This window comes from Salvelinus sp. IW2-2015, unplaced genomic scaffold (assembly GCF_002910315.2).
Source record: "Salvelinus sp. IW2-2015 unplaced genomic scaffold, ASM291031v2 Un_scaffold1801, whole genome shotgun sequence".
Taxonomy (NCBI): domain Eukaryota; kingdom Metazoa; phylum Chordata; class Actinopteri; order Salmoniformes; family Salmonidae; genus Salvelinus; species Salvelinus sp. IW2-2015.
The window spans coordinates 50,243-77,723 of record NW_019943174.1 but is presented as its reverse complement, the minus strand read 5'-3'; the positions used below and the strand labels follow the sequence as shown (position 1 = coordinate 77,723).

At 47.1% G+C, this 27,481-nt stretch overlaps 1 protein-coding gene across 1 annotated transcript in view; it reads right to left on the bottom strand.

Annotated features, from left to right (window-relative positions):
• LOC112072017 (nectin-2-like) overlaps window positions 1-17,380 on the bottom strand; it is a 34,767-nt gene extending 17,387 nt beyond the window's left edge. The window contains exons 1-2 of the mRNA XM_070439611.1: window positions 17,241-17,380; window positions 8,108-8,201 (exon numbers count right to left, since the gene is read on the bottom strand). Of these exons, the coding sequence (XP_070295712.1) occupies window positions 8,108-8,201; window positions 17,241-17,380 (234 nt within the window). The remainder of the gene's footprint in view (window positions 1-8,107; window positions 8,202-17,240) is intronic.
• Window positions 17,381-27,481: the final 10,101 nt, after the last annotated feature.

Sequence of the window (27,481 nt, the reverse complement as noted above, 5' to 3'; positions counted from 1 at the left end):
TAACACATACTGACTAATGAGGTGACAACCAGCACAGGTGTAACAACATACTGACTAACGAGTGGAACCAGAACAGGTGTAACACATATGACTAGGGCAACAGAGGTGAACTAATAAGTGAAAACAGCAAGGTGTAACACATACTGACTAACAAGGTGACAACACATCGGGCCTACGCTCTAATGAGTTATAAACCTCAGCCTGTAACAATAAGGTTACTGTCAACATCATGTTGTGAAAGATGTTTGTTTGTGTGTTTGTTTGTGTTGCGCCGCTGTATACAGTACCTCAGTAAATGTCTCTGAAAACAATCTGTATGTCCTTTTATAGCTTTCTAACGTGCCGATAATAAAGATTCCTTGTGACTGGTGGAGGAAAAAAGGAAGTCAAGTTGAGAGAGAAGATAACAGCATCCTATCATATTTTGTTCCGGCGCTGGAGAGAGCAGAAGGAGTTTGTTGATGTGTGAGGCAGGTGTTTAGCTTGGAGAAGAGTTAGAGCCAATGATTTGATGTGACTGAATTGAAATGTTTTGATGTGAGGTGCTCTTTTAGCAAAGACAGTTTGAAAATAGATTTTCAACAATAGTTTCAACAATAGTTCCTTGGCTATACTTCAGAGAAATATCTGTTCAGGAAAAGAAGAGGGATTAAGCTTTTCTGAAGATGTCTTGAGACATGAGAAAAAGGGGAAAGAGGCTATGCCACTTCCTGGTTTTATATAATGGTCTAATGTTACTCACGTCAGATTTTTTACATGATAAGCTATCACTTGATGTCTAACATCAAACATCATTCACCTTTATGGCACTATTCAGCATTACTCTGTACAGCAATTCATAGGTTGCACCTCCGTCACTCGGTCGTGCCACTGTTATGAATGTTCTTAAGCCACCCTCTACCGGTGGAGCCATAGTGGTGCCCTACAGGTGTGATAAGCCCAGTCATTCTGGACAGAGGCTAACGACTGTTTATTCTAAATTACACTATAAAGCCTGGAAATACAATGGCATTGCTAAAGTAGTCAAATATTTAGAAGGAAACAACTTTGCCAGCATTATCATGCCGTCAAATGTATTTTACACAGATGGGGATGTTGTCATTAGCTAGCAAATCAACAAACAAAAAAATGCTAGCAATGCTAACATTAGCTAACTAAAATCCAGTGTCTTCCCCTCAATCTTAGCTAGCTGGCTAACGTTATACTGCATCTAAAGTCAATCTGGCGACATCAAAATGATGAGAAAATGTTTTCCTAATAACTATGTCTTCTTTTGAATGGCATTGTGTTTCCAAGCCACTGTAATGCACTCCTGATAAAATCTTAATCAGAGCTCATTGACAACGCATCCAAAATGAATGTTGAAAACAATACCAAAGAATAAATCTACTCACAACACAGGAAAACAACATACAGAGGAAATAGAAATGGAGAGGGATGAGGTAGAGAGGGATTTACAGTACAGAGAGAATAGACAAGAGGACACCAGGTATTAAATGATCCACACAATCAATGTGTCTCGTCCAAGATGGCTCCAAGATCTCGTCCAAGATGGCTTAGCAGTTCAGACGTCATTTCTGTTTCGTATTGTCGTGTCCTGTATATATATATATTTACACCTTTCTTCGCATATCTTTTATATATTTTATTAACCAAGAACTCAACTACAAAAGCTTCCCTGCAAAAGCTTTCCTGCAACCCGCTTCACCAATTACAAAAAAGTATTATTTACCTCAAATCTGAAAAACCACCGTGGAAGCTAGCCAGGGGCTAATTCAGAAGCTAGCCAGAAAGCTAACCAGAAGCTATCCGATAGCTAGCCAGAAGCTAATCTGTAGCTGCCCGATTAGCCGGTTCTGCTGGCTTAGCGTTGGGTTTCACTGCCCACGCTTTTAGTGGTCATCAGCTATTCCTTTAGCTCGATAATCTACCGGCACTTTTGTGCAACGCGACTCGGACCGGAGCATTCCGGGACTTTTTTCTCTCTCATTTCCCCGGATTCAGCTGAGGCTCTGGACATTTGCAGTAGCTAGCTTGCAACCGTGTTGACTACTGGCTTACGTCTATCCCGGAGCAAACTCAAATCATTCCGGAGCTAGCCAGCTGAGAGTTCCATCAGCATTCCGGGCTACAGCCACCTATCCGGAACCCGTTTTTTTGTTTTTTTGTGGCTGCAGATACGGAGCCTCACCGGGCCTTCACGACTGACTGCCGACGTTCTGCCCGAGGGAGTTATCCAACTGGCACCTCCGTCCCGACGTTACCTGAACGCTCATCTGGGGCGCTAACCGTTACTGTCTTATCGGTGCATCTGAATAAGTTATTCGGACAATTTTTTATTATTATTATTTTTATTTTTTTTCTTGGTCACTATATATTGCAATTTGATTGATTCCCCTCTACCACACGGAACCCCACTAACCTACACTGGAAACCACTAGATCTACAACAGACCCTACTACCTCTTCTGCTACGATAGCCTCTACCCGGCCAGCTGTCTGGATCGCGTAGACCCCAACCAACCTCACTCACTACCCTTATTTCACTCGATTAAGCATGCCTTCCCATGTAAATTTTGCTTCCATTCTGTTTTGGTTGTGTTTATTGGCTATATTACTTAGGGCCTATAGCCCTGACCACTATCACCAATATCCAACGCCGTTCCCACACCCACATATGCATGACATAACTGTTTCAATGATGTTTAGACAATACCTCTCATATCACTCATACTCAGGTTAGCTCCCTGTTATTCAACTCCTACATACCTTTGTCTGTACCATGATCCCTTTAAGCTATTTTATCGGCCCCAGAAATTCTTTATCTCTGCTCTAGAAGTTCTAGCGAAACCATTCGCATAGCTTTTCAGTCCCTTATCCTACTCCTTCTTCTGGTTCCTCCTTGGTGATGTAGAGGTGATTCAGGGCCCTGCAGTACCTAGCTCCTCCTATTCCCCAGCCTCTTCTTTTTTGATGACTCGGTAACCGTAATAGCCTTGCGTTCATGTGTACATTAGAAGCTCTCCTAAAGTTTGATTTGATTCACCTGATTAGGCCCCTGCCAACGGAGTTTAAGCCGTGTTGAATCTGGCTTAGAGACCGACCAACAATTCTGGCGTTTTCTCCCATTACAGATTTGTCAGACAAGATAGACGGCAAAGGGGCGGTTTTGAATCTATTGCAAAGATTGCCTGCGAGTTCTTTTTCTATCCGGTTGTTCCAAACAATTTGAACTTCTACTTTAAAATCCCCTCTCCTAAAACAGTCCTTCACGTTGCCGCCTGCTTAGACACCTCTGCCCCAGCTGGCTCTGGACACTATAGTGAACTGTTGCCCCATCTATCTTCAGAGCTCGTCTGCAGGCACTAATTTTAATGCTTGAACACCAGCCACCCTCACATTAAGCATTGATTGCCTCAATCTCACACATTTCATGAACTACCAGGTCCCATTCGATAACACGGTACCTTAAATTATCATCCTAACTAACTTGCCCCCAAATTACACCTCTCTGGTTTCAACAATTCAGCGGATCACTGCACTCATTGCCTTGCCAGCCTAATGTCGCGGTTCACACACCTCCATCATCACTGTCAAACGCTCCTGAACACTATACGAAGCAGAGCCTTCTCACCTGCCCGACGGTATCCTGGAGGATAATTGATTATCCTCAGTAGAGGCCTGACCATTGTTTTAAAAATTGCCTTCCGCACCATCGAATAAGATGCCCCATTCAAGGAAAGTTGAACAGACTTGTATAGCCTGTGGTTCTCTCCTGACCTCGACGCCATTAACCAGCGAAAAAACATCTATGGCGTTCTCAGATCAGCATCGACAGCCCCTGTATATGCAGCTTTTCAGGAAGCTAGAAACCGTAACACAGCAGTACGAAACAAAGGCTAGCTTTTCTCACAGCAGAACTTTGCTTCCTGCAAACACAATTCAAAAAGTTGGGACAACCGTAGTCCCTGAGGAAAAGAACACCTCCTCCAGTTTCACAACGTGCTTGAAATAAGAACACACTGTCACCACCGAAAATCACTATAATTGCGAATTTCAATAGCATTTTCTCACGGCTGGCCATGCTTTCCACTGGCTACCCTACCCCGGACAACAGCCACTGCCTCCCACTTGCTACTCGCCCAAGCCTTCCCCATTTCTCTGTTCCCAAATACAGACAGCTATTTACTAAGAGCTGCATCTGGCCTTAGCAAATCGGGGGGCGGCCAGGGTACGATAATCTGACCCTTCTTCTAAGACTATCTGCTGAATTGTTCCACCCTCTTACTAGCCTCTTTTCAGCCTCTCTTTCGTGTTCGTCTGAGATCCCAAAGATTAGGGAAAACAGCTGCGGTATCCCCCTCTTCAAGGGGGGACACTTCTGACCCTAGCTACGACCCTTATCGTTATCCTACCCTCGCCTTTCTAAGGTCTTCGAAGCCAAGTCAACAAAACCGGATACGCATTTCGAATCCCACCAATACCTTCTCCGCTATCAATTTGGTTCAACTTGATTCATGGCGTGTACCCTCAGCCACGCTCCAAGTGCATTAACGATATCTTAAATCGATCATGAAACATACTGTTGCAGCCGTATCATTGAATGGCCAAGGCTTTTGATCCTGTCAATCACCACATCCTTCGCAGCTCACAGCCGCTTGGTTTCTCTCAATGATTGCCTCGCCTGGTTCACCAACTACTTCTCTGATCGAGTTCAGTGTGTCAAATCGGAGGGTCTGTTGTCCGGGCCTCTGGCAGTTCTCCATGGTGGCACAGGGTACAATTCTTGGACCGACTCTCTTCTCTGCATACATCAATGATGTCGCTCTTGCTGCTGGTGATTCTTGATCCACCTCTACGCAGACGACACTATTTCTGTATACTCTGGCCCTTCTTTTGACACTGTGTTAACAAACCCTCCAGGCGAGCTCAATGCCATACAACTTCCTTTCCGTGGCCTCCAATTGCTCTTAAATACAAGTAAACTAAATGGTGCTTTTCAACCGATCGCTGCCTGCACCTGCCCGCCTTCCAACATCACTACTCTCTGACGGCTCTGACTAGAATATGTGGACAACTACAAATACCTAGTGTCTGTTAGCATGTTAACTCTCCTTCCAGACTCAACTCCAACATCATCTCTCAAAGTTAAATCTAGAAATTGGCTTCCATTCCGCAAACAAAGCATCCTTCACTCATGCTGCCAAACATACCCTTGTAAAAACTAGCCATCTACCATACTCGACTTCCTGATGTCATTCAAAATAGCTCCACCAACCCCTACTCAATAAATTGGATGCAGTCTATCACAGTGCCATCCGTTTTGTCACCAAAGCCCCATATATCTACCCACCACTGCACCTGTACACTCTCGTTGGCTGGCCCTCGCTTCAATACTCGTCGCCAAACCCACTGTTTTCCGGTTCATCTCACAGGACATGCTCGTCGTCAAATAGGTCCCCCCTTATCTCAGCTCGCTGGTCACCATAGCAACACCTACCTGTAGCACGCGCTCCAGCAGGTTTATCTCTCTGGTCACCCCCAAAACCAATTCTTCCTTTGGCCGCCTCTCTTTCCAGTTCTCTGCTGCCAATGACTGGAACGAACTACAAAAATCTCTGAAACTGGAAACACTTATCTCCCTCACTAGCTTTAAGCACCAGATGTCAGAGCAGCTCATAGATTACTGCACCTGTACATAGCCCATCTATAATTTAGCCCAAACAACTACCTCTTTACCTACTGTATTTATTTATTTATTTTGCTCCTTTGCACCCCATTATTTCTGTCTCTACTTTGCGCTTTCTTCCACTGCAAACCAACCATTCCAGTGTTTTTAGTTTTATTTTACTTGCTGTGTTGTATTTACTTCGCCACCATGGCCTTTTTATATTTTTATTTATTTATACATATATTTGTTTGCCTTCACCTCCCTTATCTCACCTCACTTGCTCACATTGTATATAGACTTATTTTTTTTCACTGTATCATTGACTATATGTTTGTTTTACTCCATGTGTAACTATGTGTTGTTGTATGTGTCGAACTGCTTTGCTTTATCTTGGCCAGGTCGCAATTGTAAATGAGAACGTGTTCTCAATTTGCCTACCTGGTTAAATAAAGGTTAAATAAATAAATAAATAAAAAATGTTCCCTCAAAAAAATGTGGCCACAGCAAATTTCAGGTCTGCTGAGCGCAAACTTGAACGTGTGAAAATTCTGTGCAACTTCTGGCATGCGTTTACTGTGAACACTGAGGCTTTAAGTTACAGTTATAACAGTGGCCAGTAGACTCCTGTGAACACTGAGGCTGTACCCGCTTTAAGTTACAGTTATAACAGTGGCCAAGTAGACTACTGTGGCTGTTTGATCATAATGCAGATCTACCAGAGTGGCCTACCATCAAAAACAATGGAGAAAATGCATCCCATAACATGTTATCATGGAAATAGCTGTTCTATCATTCAGCCTACAGTAGCAGCCAATGTGCAATGTTAAATTTAGGCCTACATTCAAATCAAATCGGTATAATGTGATAATTAACAGCGAGTAGCAGCTGTATAAAAACAAAGGGGGGAGGGTGAATGCAAATAGTCTGGGTAGCCATTTGATTAGCTGTTCAGGAGTCATGGCTTGGGGGTAGACGCTGTTTAGAAGCCTCATGGACCTAGACTTGGTGCTCCGGTACCGCTTGCCATGTGGTAGCAGAGAGAACAGTCTATGACTTGGGTGGCTGGAGTCTTTGACCATTTTTAGGAACTTCCTCTGACACCGCCTGGTATAGAGGTCCTGGATGGCAGGAAGCTTGGCCCCAATGATGCACTGGGCCACACGTACTATCCTGTGTAGCACCTTGCGGTTGGAGTCCAAGCATTTGCCATACCAGGCAGTGATGCAACCAGTCAGGATGCTCTCAATGGTGCAGCTGTATAACTTTTTGAGGATCTGGAGACCCATGCCAAATCTTTTCAGTCTCCTGAGGGGGAAAAGGTGTTGTCGTGCCCTCTTCATGACTGTCTTGGTGTGTTTGGAATGCTTGTTGTTGATGTGGACACCGAGGAACTTGAAGCTCTCAACCTGTCCTGTCGATGTTAATGGGGGCATGTTCGGCCCTCATTTCCTGTAGTCCATCATCAGCTCCATTGTCTTGCTCAGATTGAGGGAGAGGTTGTTGTCCTGGCACCACACGGCCAGGTCTCTGACCTCCTCCCTATAGGCTGTTTCATCACTGTCGGTGATCAGGCCTATCACTGTTGTGTCGTCAGCAAACTTAATGATGGTGTTGATGATGGTGTTGAACCTAATCTAAACAACACAACATGAACAGGAGATATATTCTGGGATGGTTTTCTCTTGCTGCCATTTAATACAGACATTCAGTAAACAAATGGGCAAGATGACTTATTTAATGAATTAACATGAAACATGAAACACTGCTCAAACTCAGTATGTGTTCTAGTCATCAATGTGACAGAAAGTAGAAGGTTAATGAAAGAAAACACAGACAGACAGACAGACAGACAGACAGACAGACAGACAGACAGACAGACAGACAGACAGACAGACAGAGAGATAGGCAGACAGGCTGGCAGGCTGACAGGCAGGCAGGCAGGCAGGCAGGCAGGCAGGCAGGCAGGCAGACAGACAGGCAGACAGACAGACAGACAGACGGACGGACGGACGGACGGACGGACGGACAGACAGAGAGACAGAGAGACAGGGAGACAGGCTGGCAGGTTGGCAGACAGACAGACAGACGACAGACAGACAGACAGAAAACAGGATAAAAGTTAAAAGTTTCCTCCAAATGGGACCCTATTCCCTATATAGAGCACTACTTTAGACCAGGGCCAAATGGGACCCTATTCCCTATGTAGAGCACTACTTTAGACCAGGGCCAAATGGGACCCTATTCCCTATGTAGAGCACTACTTTTAGACCAGGGCCAAATGGGACCCTATTCCCTATGTAGAGCACTACTTTAGACCAGGGCCAAAATGGGACCCTATTCCCTATGTAGTGCACTACTTTAGACCAGGGCCAAATGGCCTATTAAGGGAATAGCTGCCATTTGGGACACTGAGCGGGTAGTTTGAGGAGGATCTTACCTGGATGTCATCGGATGTCAAGTGGCCCTTCAAATCACTGCTCCTCTTTTTGGGCGGGGGAGGGACCGGCTTGTGGGCGGGCGGGAGGTCGGTCCTGTAATCACAGAGGGGTGAGAAGAAGAACATGACACTCTGCACAGTGAGGGCTTTCCACCGTTACCACTCCAGTCCGCTCCCATCACTCAACCTGTACGACTGCAGTAATGACAAGCTACACTTGCCTTGGTCTCTCTCTCCCTCTTCCCTCCATCGTTAGGACGGAGTTCTGACAGACATCAACCATCGTGTTCCGACCGACCGTGGGGCCAGCAGCAGCAGCCATTTCCTGTTTGTCCACCCTTTCTGCCCTTTTGAATGACTGACCACTCTAATGAGACCAGACCGGACTGTGATTGGCTGATTGGACTCTGAGGTGAGGGGACGAGGGGAGGGAGGGGTGTGATGGTGCAGGGAGACTGACCATTATGAGTCCTCATGACGGACAGGCTGTGTAGTCCTCTAGTATCTCACACTGGACACCGTGACATGGATATCCTCTGGCTCAATCTGACCTCCTGATCTCCTCCTGGGACTGATACTGTATGTCTCTGTTGTTAAGATAAAGTTCACCATTTTAGACTGCTGTTGTTGATTTTAATCAAAGTTCCTTTAGCGCTTTTCAACTTTTTCAACTTTTCACCAACAAGACAAGCCTTCCAGGTCAAATCTAAGGCAAACTAAAGACAATCCTTCCCGATCAAATCCAAGACAAACTACAGACAAGTCTTTCCGATCAAATCCAAGACAAACTACAGACAAGTCTTCCCGATCAAACAGGGTAGGCCTTAAAACCCTTGATGCTGCCCCAACAGGGTAGGACATTAAAACCCCTGATGCTGCCCCAACAGGGTAGGACATTAAAACCCCTGATGCTGCCCCAACAGGGTAGGACAGTAAAACCCCTGATGCTGCCCCAACAGGGTAGGACATTAAACCCCTGATGCTGCCCCAACAGGGTGGGTACTTTGAGTTAACACCCTAAGAATGCTGCCCAAGGGTAGGACATTAAAACCTGATGCTGCCCACAGGGTAGGGACATTAAACCCCTGATGCTGCCTCAACAAGGTGGGACATTAAAACCTTGATGCTGCCCAACAGGGTGGGACATTAAAACCCCTGATGCAGCCCCAACAGGGTGGAAGTAAAACCCCTGATGCTGCCCAACAGGTGTGGAATTAAAACCCTGATGCCGCCAACAGGGTGGGACATTACCCTGATGCGCCCAACAGGGCAGGAATTAAAACCCCTGATGCTGCCCAACAGGGTGGATAGTAAAACTGATGCAGCCCAACAGGGTGGGACATTAAACCCCTGATGCTCCCAACAGGTGGGACATTAAAACCCTGATGCAGCCCAACAGGGTGGGACATTAAAACCCTGATTGCAGCCCAACAGGGTGGGACATTAAAACCCCTGATGCAGCCAACAGGGTGGGACTAAAACGCTGCCCAACAGGGTGGATAGTAAAACCCTGATGCTGCCCAACAGGGTGGGATAGTTAAACCCGGATGCTGCCCCAACAGGATGGGACATTAAAACCCTGTGCTGCCAACAGGGTGGGACATTAAAACCCTGATGCTGCCCCAACAGGGTAGGACATTAAAACCCCTGATGCAGCCCAACAGGGTGGGCATTAAACCCTGATGCAGCCCAACAGGTGGGACATTAAAACCCCTGAGTGCTGCCCAACAGGGTGGATAGTAAAACCTGATGCAGCCCCAACAGGATGGGACTTTAAAACCCCTGATGCTGCCCCAACAGGGTGGGACATTAAAACTGATGCTGCCCCAAACAGGAGGGGACATTAAACCCTGATGTGCCCAACAGGGTGGATAGTATAACTCCTGATGCAGCCCAACAGGGTGGGAATTAAAACGCTGAATGAGCTGCCCAGAGGGTGGGATTTAAAACCCTGATGCTGCCCAACAGGGTAGGAATTAAAACTCCTGATGCTGCCCAACAGGGTGGACATAAAACCCCGATGCAGCCCAAGGGTGAGTGTAAAACCCTGAAGCAGCCCCAACAGGGTGGGACATTAAACCCTGATGCTGCCCCAAAGGGTAGACATTAAAACCCTGATGCGCCAACAGGATGGGACATTAAACCCCTGATGCTGCCCCAACAGATGGGACTTAAACCCCTGATGCTGCCCAACAGGGTGGGACATATAAACCCCTCATGCAGCCCAACAGGGTAGGAATTAAAACCCCTGATGCTGCAACAGGATGGGACATTAAAACCCTCATGCAGCCCCAACAGGGTAGGACTTAAACTCTGATGCTGCCCCACAGGGTGGGACATTAAAACCCCTGATGCACGCAACAGGGTGGGACATTAAAACCCCTGATGCAGCGCAACAGGGTGGGACATTAAAACCCTGATGCTGCCCAACAGGGTGGGACATTAAAACCCTGATGCTGCCCCAGCAGGGTGGGACATTAAACCCCCTGATGCAGCCAACAGGGTGGGACATTAAACCCCTGATGCTGCCCCAACAGGGTGGAACATTAACCCCTTGATGCTGCCCAACAGGTGGACATTAAAACCCCCTGATGCTGCCCCAACAGGGTGGGACATTAAAACCCTGATGCAGCCCCAACAGGGTGGATAGTAAACCTGATGCAGCCAACGGGTGGGACATTAAACCCCTGATGCTGCCCAACAGGGTGGGACATTAAACCCCTGATGCTGCCCAACAGGGTGGGACATTAAAACCCTGATGCAGCCCAAAGGGTGGATAGTAAAACCCCTGATGCAGCCCAACAGGGTGGGACATTAAACCCCTGATGCTGCCCAAAGGGTGGGACATTAAAACCCCTGATGCATCCCCAACAGGTGTAGGACATTAAACCCCTGATGCAGCCCAACAGGGTGGATAGTAAAACCCCTGATGCATCCCAACAGGGTGGATAGTAACCCCTGATGCTGCCCCAACAGGGTGGGACATTAAACCCCTGATGCGCCCCAACAGGTGGGACATTAAACCCCTGATGCAGCCCCAACAGGGGGACATTAAAACCCCTGATGCGCCAACAGGGTGGGACATTAAACCCCTGATGCTGCCCAACAGGTGGGACATTAAAACCCCTGATGCAGCCCAACAGGGTAGGACTTAAAACCTGATGCAGCCCAAGGGCGGGACATTAAACCCTGATGCAGCCCCACAGGGTGAGGATATTAAAACCCTTGATGCTGCCAACAGGGTGGCATTAAAAACCTCCTGATGCGCCACAACAGGGTGGGACATTAAAACCCTGGATGTGCCAGCAGCAGGTGGGACATTAAAAACCGCCTGATGCAGCACAACAGGGTGGGACATTAAAACCCTGATGCAGCACACACAGGGTAGGACATTAAAACCCCTGATGCAGACCACACAGGGTGGGACATTAAACCCTGATTGCAGACAAAGGGTAGGACCATTAACCTGATGCAGCCCCAACAGGGTGGAGTCTCATCGTTCCAATTGTTTAAGGAGGATCCAATTTATGCCATGGGACAGGAGAGCAGAGGGAAGCAGAAGGACATTGTCCATCTGCTTCCCTCTGTAGTAATTACACCTAACATTGTCCATCTGCTTCCCTCTGTAGTAATTACACATAGCAATGTTAAATGTAATTACTACAGAGAAAAGATCCCATCCCTCAAACATTTAATCTGTCATCTTCTGACACATTATCAGCCCTGAAGAAAGATAATGATCCCGAAGACAGAGAGAGCTGTGTACCTATACCTACACAAAGGTGATATCTGCACTGAATGAAAATATAAACGCAACATGTAAAGTGTTGGTCCCAAGTTTCATGAGCTGAAATAAAAGATTCCAGAAATGCTCCAAACAAACAAAAAGCTTATTTTTCACAAATTTCAAATTGTGCACAGATTATTAACATCCCTGTTAGTGAGCATTTCTCCTTTACCAAGATAATCCAGCCACCTGAGAGGTGTGGTATATCAAGAAGCTGATTAAACAGCACGATCATTACACAGGTGCACCTTGTGCTGAAGACAATAAATGGCCACTCCAAAAGTTTTGTCAAAACACAATGCCACAGATGTCTCAAGTTTTTAGCAAGCATTTGGCATGTCGACTGTAGGAATGTCCAACAGTGCTATTGCCAATAATTTTATGTTAATTTCTCTACCATAAGCCACCTCCAACATTGTTTTAGGAAATTTGGCAGCACGTCCAACCGGCCTCACAACATCAGACCAAGTGTATGGCGGTGTGTAGGCGAGCGGTCTGCTGATGTCAAGGTTGTGAACAGAGTGCCCGGTGGCGGTAGGGTTATTGTATGGGTAGGTATAAGCTAAGGACAATGAACACAATTGCAACATTCCACAGGCCACAATCAACAGCCTGATAAACTCTGTGCAAAGGAGATGTGTCACAAAAAAATTTGGCAAATGGTGGTCACACCAGATACTGACTGGTTTTCTGCTCAAATCTAATTGTATTAGTCACATGCGCCGAATACAACAGGTTACAGTGAAATGCTTACTTACGAGCCCCTAACCAACAATGCAGTTTAAAAATGTACAGATAAGAATAAGACAGTAACAAGTAAAATAAGAGCAGCAGTGAAATAACAATAGCGAGACTATATACAGGGGGGTACCGGTACAGAGTCAATGTGCGGAGGCTGGTTAGTTGAGGTAATATGTACATGTAGGTAGAGTTATTAAAGTGACTATGCATAGATGATAACAACAGAGAGTAGCAGTGGTGTAAAAAAGGTGGAGGGTGGGCAATGCAATTAGTCTGGGTAGTCATTTGATTAGATGTTCAGGAGTCTTATGGCTTGGGGGTAGAAGCTGTTTAGAAGCCTCTTGGACCTAGACTTGGCGCTCCGGTACCGCTTGCCGTGCGGTAGCAGAGAGACCAGTCTATGACTAGGGTGGCTGGAGTCTTTGACAATTTTTATGGCCTTCCTCTGACACTGCCTGGTATAGAGGTCCTGGATGGCAGGGAGCTTGGCCCCAGTGATGTACTGGGCCGTTTGCACTACCCTCTGTAGTGCCTTGCGGTTGGAGGCCGAGCAGTTGCCATACCAGGCAGTGATGCAACCAGTCAGGAAGCTCTCGAGGGTGCAGCTGTAAAACCTTCTTGAGGATCTGAGGACCCATGCCAAATCTTTTCAGTCTCCTGAGGGGGAATAGGTTTTGTCATGCCGTCTTCACGACTGTCTTGGTGTGTTTGGGCCATGTTAGATTGTTGGTGATGTGGACACCAAGGAACCTGAAGCTCTCAACCTGCTCCACTACAGCCCTGTTGATGAGAATGGGTGCGTGCTCGGTCATCTTTTTCCTGTAGTCCACAATCCTCTGCTTTGTCTTGACCACGTTGAGGGAGAGGCTGTTGTCCTGGCACCACATGGCCAGGTCTCTGACCTCCTCCATATAGGCTGTCTCGTCGTTGTCTGTGATCAGGCCTACCACTGTTGTGTCATCGACAAACTTAATGATGGTGTTGGAGTCGTGCCTGGCCATGCAGTCATGGGTGAACAGGGAGTACAGGAGGGGACTGAGCACCCACCCCTGAGGGGCCCCTGTGTTGAGGATCAGTGTGGTGGATGTGTTGTTACCTACCCTTACCACCTGGGGGCGGCCAGTCAGGAATTCTAGGATCCAGTTGCAGAGGGAGGTGTTTAGTCCCAGGATCCTTAGCTTATTGATGAGCTTTGAGGGCACTTTGGTGTTGAATGCTGAGATGTAGTTAATGAATAATATTCTCACATAGGTGTTCCTTTTGTCCAGGTGGGAAAGGGCAGTGTGGAATGCAATAGAGATAGCATCATCTGTGGATCTGTTGGGGGGGGGGGGGGGGGGTATGCAAATTGAGTGTGTCTAGGGTTTATGGGATAATGGTGTTGATGTGAGCCATGACCAGCCTTTCAAAGCACTTCATGGCTACGGATGTGAGTGCTACGGGTCTGTAGTCATTTAGGCAGGTTGCCTTAGTGTTCTTGAGCTCAAGGACTATGGTGGTCTGCTTAAAACATGTTTGGATTACAGACTCAGTGAGAGGTTGAAAATGTTGGTTAGTTGGTCAGCACTTAAACAAAATACTGCCGAGTTTCCTAAGAGCTAGTCGCGATGCTGCCTTCGGCACCATCATATATATGGAGAACCCTTTTTGGTTCCAGGTAGAACCCTTTTTGGTTTCAGTTAGAGCTCTCTTTGGAACGGTTTCTACATGGACCCAATAATGGTTCTTCAAAGGGTTCTCCTATGGGGACAGCCAAAGAACCTTTTAGGTTTTATACTGAACAAACACAAACAGTTCATATAATTTTAACACCACAAACTTTTATGGATGCACAATTGAGAGCATCCTGTCGGGCTGTATCACCGCCTGGTACGGCAACTGCTCCGCCCACAACCACAAAGCTCTCCAGAGGGTAGTGAGGTCTGCACAACGCATTACCGGGGGCAAATTTCACATCACATATGTATATACTGTACTCTATACTATACACAGTATCTTAGTCCCATGCTGCTCTGACATATATGTACAGTATATATTCTTAATCCATTCCTTACTTAGATGTACGTGTATTTTGGGTATACGTTGTGACGTTTTTAGATATTACTTGTTAGATATTTATTCACTGTCGGAGCTAGAAGCACAAGCATTTCGCTACACCTGCAATGCTAAACATTGTGACCAATAACATCTGATTTGATTTGGTCTGAAGAACCCTTTTGGAAAAGTGTGTACATGCATTATCTCTCCCCCCCACCCTTTACAATGACAACACACGGTCACACACGCAAGTCACATGACCTTTCCACAAGGCCAATAAGCCTCTTTAATGGGCAGAGCAGTTTGGGACTCTTTAATGGGCATAGCAGTTTGGGCCTCTTTAATGGGCAGAGCAGTTTGGGCCTGTTTAATAGGCATAGCAGTTTGGGACTCTTTAATGGGCATAGCAGTTTGGGCCTGTTTAATAGGCAGGGCAGTTTGGGCTTGTTTAATAGGCAGGGCAGTTTAGGCCTATTTAATGAACAGGGCAGTTTGGTACTCTTTAATGGGCAGGGCAGTTTGGGCCTCTTTAATGGGCAGGGCAGTTTGGGCCTCTTTAATGGGCAGGGCAGTTTGGGCTTCTTTAATAGATAGGGAAGTTTAGGCCTCTTTAATGGGCAGGGAAATTTGGGCCTCTAAGGGGCAGGGCAGTTTGGACCTCTTTAATGGGCAGGGCAGTTTGGGTCTCTTAAATCGTTCTTTCATGCTAGTTATTTTCCCTCTGTATCACCTTGTTTCCAGACAGTTCATGTTGGTTATTTCCTTGTTTCCAGACAGTTCATGTTGGTTATTTCCTTGTTTCCAGACAGTTCGTGTTTTCCTTGTTTCCAGACAGTTCGTGTTGGTTATTTTCTTGTTTCCAAGACAGTTCTGTTGGTATTCCTTGTTTTCAAGAACAGTTCATGTTGGTTATTTCCTCTTGTTTCCAGACAGTTCGTGTTGGTTATTTCCTTGTTTCCAGACAGTTCGTGTTGGTTATTCCTGTTGACAGTTCATGTTGGTATTTCCTTGTTCAGACAGTTCGTGTTGGTTATTTCCTTGTTTCCAGACAGTTCGTGTTGGTTAATTTCCTTGTTTCAGACAGTTCAGTGTTGGTTATTTTCCTTGTTTCCAGACAGTTCATGTTGGTTATTTCCTAGTTAGACAGTTCATGTTGGTTATTTCCTTGTTTCCAGACAGTTCGTGTTGGTTATTTCCTTGTTTCAGACAGTTCATGTTGGTTATTTTCCTTGTTTCCAGACAGTTCTGTTGGATCTGTTTAGAGTTGTTTGGGTTTATTTCCTTGTTTTCCAGACAGTTCGTGTTTGGTTATTTGGTTATTTCCTTGTTTCCAGACAGTTCGTGTTGGTTATTTCCTTGTTTCCAGACAGTTCGTGTTGGTTATTTCCTTGTTTCCAGACAGTTCGTCAGTTCCTTGTTCTCACACACAGTGCTAACACAATTTTCCTCTACTCTACTGAATCCTCTACTTTTCTATACTGTACTGCACTGAATACACTCTATATTTATTTTGTACAACACTAAATACACTCTACTTTTCTTTACTGTACGGTATATTCTCTACATTATTTTGATGTACTGAATACACTCTACTTTTGTTTATTGTACGGAATACACTCATTTTCTTATCTATACTGTACTCAATACACTCTAATTTACTGTACTCTACTGAATACACTCTACTTTACTTCACTGTACTGTACTCAATACAATCTAATTTATTGTACTGTACTCAATACACTACTTTTCTTTACTTTACTGTACTGAATATTCTCTACATTATTGTACTGCACTGAATACACTCTAATTTGCTGTACTGTACTCAATACACTCTACTTTTCTGTCCTGTACTCTGCTGTTCTCTATTGTATACTGTGCTGTTCAAAATTGTTAAACATAGATGTCTATGATTGCTTCAGATCTGGTCCGATCTACTTGTTCAAACTTTGAGTTAAGTGACTCCGACTGAGTCAGCGACAATCACACACACACACACACACACACACACACACACACACGCACACGCGCACACGCACACACACACACACGCACACACGCGCACGCACACGCACACGCACACACACACACGCACACACGCGCACACGCACACGCGCACACACGAACACACGCGCACGCACGCACGCACCCCCGGACACATCTAGCTAAGTGGATGGGTCTCTATGGTCTAGACATGATCATGAAATACAATAGATGGCTGTAATCACCCCCGGACACATCTAGCTTAGTGGATGGGTCTCTATTGTCTAGACATGTTCATGAAATACAATAGATGGCTGTAATCACCCTCCAGCCACATCTAGCTAAGTGGATGGGTCTCTATTGTCTAGACATGTTCATGTAATACAATAGATGGCTGTAATCACCCCAGACACATCTAGCTAACTTGATGGGTCATGTAATCATCTGGCGAAGTGGAGTCTTTTGTTTAGACATCTAGCTATCCCACTCACTCACCAACTCACTCACCAACTCACTCACCCACCCGTCCACCCACTCGCCCCACTCACTTGTCCCACTCACTTGCCCCACCCGCCCTTGGGAACTCACAGATCATTGTCAGTGTTGGTGCGGGTCTTCTGCTGCCGCCGACAGACCATGAAGACAGTGACGGCCATGGCGATGAGGAGCCCAGCGGCTACGACCCCACCCAGCACCCCCAAGACTCCTCCGGGAGGGCCTCGGGCCATCGGCTTCTCTGTGGAGGAGAGAGGGATGATAGTTAGAACGAGAGAGCAGTTACAGTTCAGAACATCACCTTTGGCATATAGGCTGATCGAAAGAAGAGGGATGAGAGAGGGAGGGAGAGAGAAGGGGAGAGAAATGGAGAGAGGGGGCAGAGAGAGAGAGAGCGAGAGATAGAGGGGGGGGTCAGAGAGAGAGAGAGAGAGCGAGAGAAACGATTTCTCATCAGAAATAATTTGTGATTTGAATACCAACTTCAAGACCGCAGTTATAAGTTAAGTCTCTCCCCAGGCTAAAGGTAAGCTGTCCTGTACTAAGAGAGAGAGACATCATAGTGTTACAGTCTATCTGGGTTTCCATCATCACCCACTCTGTAGACAACCATGAGTCTGACTGAAAAGCTAGTCTCTGCAAATATTGTTCCTTGCAACTCAAGATTTTTTAAACACGTTAAACCATTCACCACACACAAAACTATAAGCACACACGCACAGTATTGTCTTTTATCGACGGCGGTTATGATATCGTTTAGGACCTTGAGCGTGTCTGAGGTGCACCCATGACCAGCTTGGAAACCAGATTGCATAGCGGAGAGAAGGTACGGTGGGATTCGAAATGGTCGGTGATCTGTTTGTTAACTTGGCTTTCGAAGACCTTAGAAAGGCGGGGTAGGATAGAAATAGGTCTGTAACAGTTTGGGTCAAGAGTGTTCCCCCCTTTGAAGAGGGGGATGACTGCGGCAGCTTTCCAATCTTTAGGAATCTCAGACAATACGAAAGAGAGATTGAACAGGCTAGTAATAGGGGTTGCAACAATTGCGGCGGATCATTTTAGAAAGAGAGGGTCCAGATTGTCAAGCCCACTTAGGCATCAAACCTGTGACACTGATCTTTTCCTACTGACATAAGCATCAACACGGTGACAGTCTTTTCCCATTGACTGCAATGTATTGACATAAACGTCAACACTGTAACACTCACCGTTTCCCATTGAACCTAATGTATTGAGAAAAACATCAACAACTGTGACATTTGACCTTTTTTTCAAAAACGTACCAGGATGATGTTTTCAGGCTGATAACAGGCTGTCTATACATCTTATCTCTTCTGTTTCTAAGTAGATAGACTTGATTACATAAGTGTAGTGAAGACTCCAAACTCTTCAAATTATGTGTTGAGGCCTATACTTCCCCCCTCCAACACTGTGCCTAGCTGTTCCCTGTTTAGTGCACAACTTTTGACCAGAGCCCTATGGGCTGCATATAGTGCCGTAGTCAACAGTCATGCACTAAACAGGGATTAGGCTGCCATTTGGGACGCAGTATCTCAGGATTATGGAGGATACACAGAGATACACAGAGACTTGATTGTTAAGTACACACTACACACAGTGGTCTCCAGATTGAGCCCCACAGAGAGAGAGACAAGATGGTGGAGTGTGTCAGTAGTTGTTTACAGAGAATCATTTGGGTATACAGTGGGGAGAACAAGTATTTGATACACTGCCGATTTTGCAGGTTTTCCTACTTACAAAGCATGTAGAGGTCTGTAATTTTTATCATAGGTACGACTCCCCAGTCAATAACCACGGTCTCCACCCCCCAGTCAAAACCCACAGTCCTAACCCCCCCAGTCAATAACCATGGTCCTCACCACCCCCCCAGTCAATAACCACAGTACTCAAGGCCCCCCAGTCAATAACCATGGTCCTCAAGCCCCCAGTCAATAACCACAGTCTCATAGCCCCCAGTCAATAACACGGTCCTCCACTCCCCAGTCAATAACCACCAGTCCTCACCCCACCAGTCAATACCACAAGTCCTCAAGCCCCCCAGTCAATAACCACAGTCCTCCACCCCCCAGCTCAATAACCACGGTCCTCCACTCCCCCAGTCAATAACCCAGTCCTCACTCCCCCAGTCAATAACCACAGTCCTCAACCCCCCCAGTCAATAACCACAGTCTCCACCCCCCCAGTCAATAACCACGGTCCTCCACTCCCCAGTCAATAACCACAGTCCTCACCCCCCAGTCAAAACCACAGTCCTCAATCCCCTAGTCAATAACCACAGTCCTCAATCCCCCCCAGTCAATAACCACAGTCCTCACCCCCCCTTCAATAACCACAGTCCTACTCCCCCCAGTCAATAACCACGGTCCTCAACCCCCAGTCAATAACCATGGTCCTCAACCCCCAGTCAATAACACAGTCCTCCAGTCCCACACCCCCCCCCCCAATAACCACAGTCCTCACCCCCCCAGTCATAAAAACCATGGTCCTCAACCCTCCCAGTCAATAACCACAGTCCTCAAACTCCCCCCAGTCAAATACACATGGTCCTCCACCCCCCAGTCAATAACCAGGTCCTCAACCCCCAGTCAATAACCACAGTCCTCAACTCCCCCAGTCAATAAACATGGTCCTCAACCCCCAGTCAATAACCACGGTCCTCAACCCCCCCAGTCAATAACCAGTCCTAACCCCCCAGTCAATAACCACAGTCCTCAACCCCCCCCAGTCAATAACCACAGTCCTCAACCCCCCCAGTCAATAACCACAGTCCCTCACCCCCCAGTCAATAACCACGGTCCTCACTCCCCCAGTCAATAACCACGGTCCTCACCCCCCCAGTCAATAACCACAGTCCTCAAGCCCCCAGTCAATAACATGGTCCTCAACCCCCCCAGTCAATAACCACGTCCTCAACCCCCCAGTCAATAACCACAGTCCTCACCCCCCAGTCAATAACCATGGTCCTCAACCCCCCAGTCAATACAACGTCCTCACCCCCCAGTCAAACCACAGTCCTCACCCCCCAGTCAATAACCACAGTCCTCAACCCCCCCCGATCAATAACCACAGTCCCACCCCCCCAGTCAATAACCACGTCCTCAACCCCCCCAGTCAATAACCACGGTCCTAACCCCCAGTCAATAACCATAGTCGCAACCCCCCAGTCAATAACCACAGTCCTCACCCCCCAGTACATAACACCAGTCCTCTCCCCCCAGTCAATAACCACGGTCCTCAACCCCCCCAGTCAATAACCACAGTCCTCAACCCCAGTCAATAACCACAGTCCTCACCCCCCAGTCAATAACCACAGGCTCAACCTCCCCCAGTCACATAACCACGGTCCTCAACCCCCCCCCCCCCCCAGTCAATAACCCAGGTCCCTCAACCCCCCAGTCAATAACCACAGTCCTCAACCCCCCCAGTCAATAACCACAGTCCTCAACCCCCCAGCAATACCATGGTCCTCAACCCCCCAGTCAATAACCAACGGTCCTCAACCCCCCCCCCCACAATAACCACAGTCTTCCACCCCCCAGTCAATAACCACAGTCTTTCACTCCCCAGTCAATAACCACGGGCCTCATCCCCCCCCAATCATAACCACAGTCTCACCCCCCAGTCAATAACCACGGTCCTCAACCCCCCCCCCAGTCAATAACCACAGTCCTCCACCCCGCAGTCAATAACCACAGTCCTCACCCCCCAGTCATAACCACGGTCCTCAACCCCCCCCAGTCAATAACACGGTCCTCAACCCCCAGTCAATAACCATGGTCCTCAACCCCCAGTCAATAACCACAGTCAATAACCACAGTCCACCCCCAGTCAATAACCACAGTCCTCAACCCCCAGTCAATAACCACGGTCCTCAACCCCCCCAGTCAATAACCACAGTCCTCCAACCCCAGTCAAAACCACGGTCCTCAACCCCCCCCAGTCAATAACCACAGTCTCTCCACCCCATCAATAACCACGGTCCTCAACCCCCAGTCAATAACCACAGTCCTCCACCCCCCAGTCAATAACCACGGTCCTCAACCCCCCAGTCAATAACCACGTCCTCAACCCCCAGTCAATAACCACAGTCCTCAATCCCCCCAGTCAATAACCATGGTCCTCAACCCCCCAGTCCACATAACCACGTCCTCAACCCCCCAGTCAATAACCACAGTCCTCCACCCCCAGTCAATAACCACGGTCCTCAACCCCCCAGTCAATAACCAAGTCTCCACCCCCAGTCAATAACCACGGTCCTACCCCCCCAGTCAATAACCCAGTCCACCCCCAGTCAATAACCACGGTCCTCAACCCCCCCAGTCAATAACACAGTCTCCAACCCCCATCAATAACCATGGTCCTCAACCCCCAGTCAATAACCAGTCCTCACCCCCCGTCATAACCACGGTCCTCAACCCCCAGTCAATAACCACAGTCCTCCACCCCCCAGTCAATAACACAGTCACTCAACCCCCCAGCAATAACCACGGTCCTCAACCCCCCAGTCAATAACCATGGTCCTACCAACCCCCCCAGTCAATACCACAGTCCTCCACCCCCAGTCAATAACCACGTCCTCAACCCCCCAGTCAATAACACCATCCTCACCCCCCAGTCAATAACCACAGTCCTCACCCCCGTCAGTAACCACAGTCCTCCACCCCCCAGTTCAATAACCATGGTCCTCAACCCCCCCAGTCCAGATAACCCAGGTCCTCAACCCCCAGTCAATAACCAGGTGCCTCAACCCCCCCCAGTCATGTCCGTTCAGTAATAAAGCCATTCAGGTGCACTCTACAGTCAGATACTTGATCACTAGTCAGGGATCAGCCAAGATCTTCAGTCCATTTGGGTGCATGCACGCATTCCTATCACCAGGGTGCACCACGGCATTCTATCAGTCACTACTCCACGTGTCACATCAGCATTCTTCAGTCACACCACGTTTGAGCGCTACTCCTGTCTACACTGCAGTGTCACACTGTCTCAGTCACAGTCTCAGGGTGCGCTTCCAATACTAGGTGCACCACAGGCATTCCTTCAGTCACTAACCAGTGGGCACCAGCATGTCCGTCTAGTCACATACAGGTGTTGACCACATCACTTCAGTTCATATCACGTTGCACAGCATTCTTGCTGCCTACAGGGCACCAGCATTTCCTTCAGTCACACTCATGGGCGTGCTACCCAGAAATTATCGTCACACTCCAGCATGACACAGCATTCCTTCAGTGCACACTCATGGGGTGCCCTCGACAGCATTCTCTACTCCATGTGCCCAGCATTTCTCACTCAGGCGTGCCACACACAGCACCTACCATGGGGTCCACGACATCTTCAGTCACACTCATCGGGGTGCACCACAGCATTCCTTCATGGACACTGTCTATGATAAGACCAGGCAAGATGCCATCCCACAGTCTTCTGTGAGTGAAGTCAGGGCGTGATACAAGCAGATGCCTTCAGTCACCAGCTCGAATGGTGGCCGTAAACGGTTCTTTCCTATCCCCAGTGTCACATCAGACTGAGCGCTTACACACAGTGTCTTTCTGTTCCAGATCACCGTCAATGTGGAGTTATGCTACCACATGGATTCTTAGAGTTACTCCAGCGTGCCCAGCAATGCATCCTCTAGTCACATCATGAGAGGATTGACCGACAGGATTCGTGTGCATGGAACATGTGTGCTATTCGATAATGTGAATAAGTGTGCCATACCACAGTTAGGTGAGAGAGAGAAGCGGGATATGAGAAGAACAGAAGCAATGAGTCTAATGTTTGAAGATCTGTTCCATGAACCGGGCAGTGACACAGTGCAGCAGCTATTGGTAGAGAGTCGAATAAAGAAGCCCCAAACCTAGACATCATAAGCAGAGTGGAAGGGTGAGTGAGGTGTGTGGTGTGCATTTGACAGAGAGAGAGAGAGGACGGAGAGAGGAGAGAGAGGAGAGAGAGAGAAGAGAGAGAGAGAGAGGAGGAAGAGAGGAGGAGATAGAGAGAGAGGAGAGAGAGAAGAGAGAGAGAGAGAGAGAGAGAGAGAGGAGGATGGAGGAGAAGGATGAGAGAGAGAGAGAGAGAAGAGAGAGAGAAGAGGAGAGAAGAGAGAGGAGGAGAGAGAGAGAGAGAGCGAGAGATAGAAGGCGGAGAGCAGAGAGAGAGAGAAGAGATTGTTTATAAAGAGATTGAGGTTGAGAGAGGAGATGGCTAAGCTGTCTGTCTCCCCAGGAAAGCAAAATGCAACAGCAGGCGGCAGCAATGCTGGGCTTAAAGGACAGTGTTTGTCAGTTCACACAGGGCATTCAGTCCAGCTACTGCTAACCCTGCCAAACACACGACTTGTTAATTTAACCATGCTGCTTACTTATCCTCTTCAATGCCGGCTGTGCATTGTCTGTGTGTGGGGCACCTAGCACTGGTTCAGCAAACACTGGCACTGGGTTGTGGTGTTCAAACAGAATGTGTACACCTTGGTTTCTATAACACACCACATGTGGCTCGACAACCAGACACATATATACACACAGTCCTCTCGTTGTGTCCTCTTCCCTCTTCCTTGGTCCTCGTGTGCTTACATCTCTAAGAAAATTACAATGTTTCGTGATAATTTCGTGGTGGAATAAGCTCTTTGAGCGTTGTGCTTGTTAACGAACTCTGAGAAACGAACATTGTTGCAGGGTGCAGCTATTCTGACAATGTGACTTTCCACGTCCATTTAGACATTTTTGTCGCGGGAACTCGTTTTTTTCCCAGGCCACTCGTGCAAGAGCCGCATGCCATTGTGGCATGGTGGTGACACAGAGAATTTGTGTCACTACCAATAGTCTACATGGTTTGTAAATGACCTGTTGTTATTGTCTGGAACTCACTCGTAGAGATCGGCTGCAGTAGGGGGGGTCGGGTCTCAAAAAGAGAAGCCGTGCAAGGTTATTAAGTCTATGTCTGGTCAACAGTAAGTTAATATTTACCGTCAGGTGTAATTGAATGACTCTGTTGCTTAATCTTGACTTAACTGAATGCTGAATTGATTCAAATGACACCTTTGATATCATCTGGTGGCTGTTTGATTGCAGTGTCCTCTGTCTCGATAACAACCCTGTGGATGACCATTGACAGGCGGGCAACAATGTCCTCGTCTCTGTCACAACCCGTGTGGAGAGAACAGTGTCCTTGCTCTGTCACAACCCCTGGTGGATGAACCAGTGTCCTCTGTCTCTGTCCAATCCCTGTGTGGATGCAACCAGTGTCCTACGTCTCTGTCCAACCGGTGTGTGGCATGAACCGTGTCCGTCTGTCTGTTACAACCCTGTGTTGCGTGACCAGTGTCCTCGTGTCCTGCTGTCCAAACGCCCATGGTGGATGAACCAGTGTCCTCTCGTCTGTCTGCATACCCTTGTGATGACACCACGTGTCCTCTGTCATTTCTGATCCACGTGTGTGGATAAAGCAGTTGTCGCTCTTCTCAGTACAACCCTGTGTTGGTGAGCAGTGTCCTTGTCTCTGTCCCAACCCTTGTGTGGGGATGAACCACGTGTCTCTGTCTCGTGTCAAACCCATGTGGTGGTGACAGTGTCCTGCTGTCTCTGTCTCCTGTGTGGATGAACCAGTGTCCCTGTCTCTGTGCCTGATGAACCCCATGTTGCCTTGCACCGTGGGATGACCAGTGTCCTCTTCTCTATCCAAGTCCCTGTGTGGGATGAACCAGTGTCTCTGGTCTCTTGCCAAATCCCTGGTGGATAGAACCAGTGTCTTCTGTCTCTGTCCAACCCTGTGCAATGAACCAGTGTCCGCCTGGTCTCTGTCCACCTGTGTTGGATGAACCAGTTCCTCTGTCTCTGTCCAACCCTGGTGTGGATTAACCAGTAGTCCTCGTTCTCTGTCCAACCCTGATTAGGGAACCAGTTGTCACTCTGTCTCTGTCAACCCTGTGTGTGAACCAGTGTCCCTCTGTCTCTGGATCCGAACCCTGGTGGAGAAACAGATGTCCTTGTCTCTGTCCACCCTGTGGTGGCATGAAACACAGTGCTGCTGTCTCTTGTCCAACCTGTGTGGATGAACAGGTCCTGTCACACTGGGTGGTGAGTCTCTGTCTCTGTACAACCCTGTGTGGATGAACCAGTGAGAGCTCGTCTAAACTTTTTGCTTTTTGCCATTCTCAGTGCAGGTGGTACATAAAGCCGCTGAAATCGCTAGATCGAGAAAGCCATGTCAGGCTCGCTGATCGGTTTGGATCCCTGCTTTTTAACTGGCAGGCGTGATTGCATAGCTGAACCACTTACCTATCTGTTCAATCTAAACCCGGACATGTAATTGAATATCGCCAAGATCGGAATCAAGCATTTGTCCTCACTACTTTAAAGGGAAGTACCAACTTTTAAATAACTTACATGGCCGAATTCTACAAGCTGTCACCCCTGGTGAAAAATACTTGAAACCTCTTGTAGTGACAGCTAAATAGTTTTTTATTACTAACTCTAATTTATCAATGAACATCGGGCTTAGGAAGAAGCATCAGCACACTTACAGGCCATGAAGGTTTTAACATGAATTCACTGAAGCCCTTGAAGATAAAAAGAAAAACCCCAAGGAAAAACAGCACTGTGGTCCACTTTTTATTGATCTCTCTAAGGCTTTATACATTGATCATGCTATACTGAGGCAGAGATCTGCCGGTGCGTAGCTTTCAGAGCATGGCAGTTGGCATGGTGCCTAACTATCTGTCTGATAGAATCTCGGCACTCAATTTCGTAGCCGCTCATGTCTGTAAATTGTCCGTTCTGTATGGATGGGCCAGGGCCTCGGTAGTACTTGGTCGCCGTCGTATCACTATTTATTATATACTTTGACAAAAATGTGCACAAACGTGGCAACTTCACTGTTATGCCGAGAAATGGTTATTTACTGTTGTGGCGCTCGGTCTCTCACAAAAGCTTTCCAGAAACTTACCAAGCTGCTTCCTTAAACATGTTCAACTGCATTACCTGTGTGTCAATTGAAGCTATCCTCATACTGACCAATAAACTAATGGTGTTTCTAAAGCAAGAAGAGTACCTCTTGAACTCTTTCACCTATTAGTACCTGTCAGGCAAGAGATTGAGCTGTAACCTCATATACTATATTGGAATTTTAATTGATCGACGGCCTTTTTTGTACTTACAAAATATGAAGCTGAAGTTGGGAGTTGTTATTTGAGGCATACGGGCCTGTTTTCTTTTGAAACCAGAAGGAGGCTAGTATCAGCTACAGTCTATGCACTTTACTAGACTATGAGCTTTTCATAACTGAAGGCCTCTCAGCTGTTGTGAGAGATTGACCACCGCTTTATTTCCTATGGAGCCTTTGCGATTTATTTAAACTGGCAAAACCCTTGTGCACCACTGCACTTATATATACAGGTTGGCTGTGGCTGAGTACTTATATATTACAAGCATTTTGGGTTCACTACCATTTTCTGGGCATTTTATTGTTAAAGGATATTGGTGCGGTACTTCATCTCCTTCGCAGTGACTTTATCTGCTAACTGTCTATCCATATGTCCGAACTGAATCTTGTAAAAGGGCTAGTTTATGTTTCGTGATGCCAACGGCTTGGAACACGACTTACAGAATACTTTTTAAAACGTGGAGAGAATTGTCCCGAGTTGGTTTTTAAATCATGTGAGTGAGGCATTTTCGCTGACTTCCCTGACGTCATGTTATTGAGTGATTGGGTTGTATGATTTATTTACTTGTGAATGTCTATGTTTTTTTACTAGATACCTGTAGTTTCAGTCTGTTGTAAATGTGTAATGACTTGTGCTGCCTTCTTGGCAAAGACGAGCACTTGATAAAAAAGAGATATTCAAATATCCAATGAGCCCTTCCTGGTAACTAAAGGTTAAAGAAATCAAATACATAACATGAAAATGTTGCCCCCTATCCTAGTTATCCCTCAATAGGCTGCTGGCCCAGATGGCATCCCTAGCCACATCCTCCCTATCCCAGTCTGCTGTCCCCACATGCTTCAAGATGGCCACCATTGTTCCTGTACCCAAGGCAAAGAGAACTGAACTAAATGCCTACCGCCCTGTAGCACTCACTTCTGTCATCATGAAGTGCTTTGAGAGACTAGTCAAGGATCATATCACCTCCACCTTACTGGCCACCCTAGACCCACTTCAGTTTGCATACCACCCCAACAGGTCCACAGACGATGCAATCACCATCACACTGCCCTATCCCATCTGGACAAGAGGAATACCTACGTAAGAATGCTGTTCATTGACTACAGCTCAGCATTCAACACTGTAGTACCCTCCAAGCTCATTATCAAGCTGG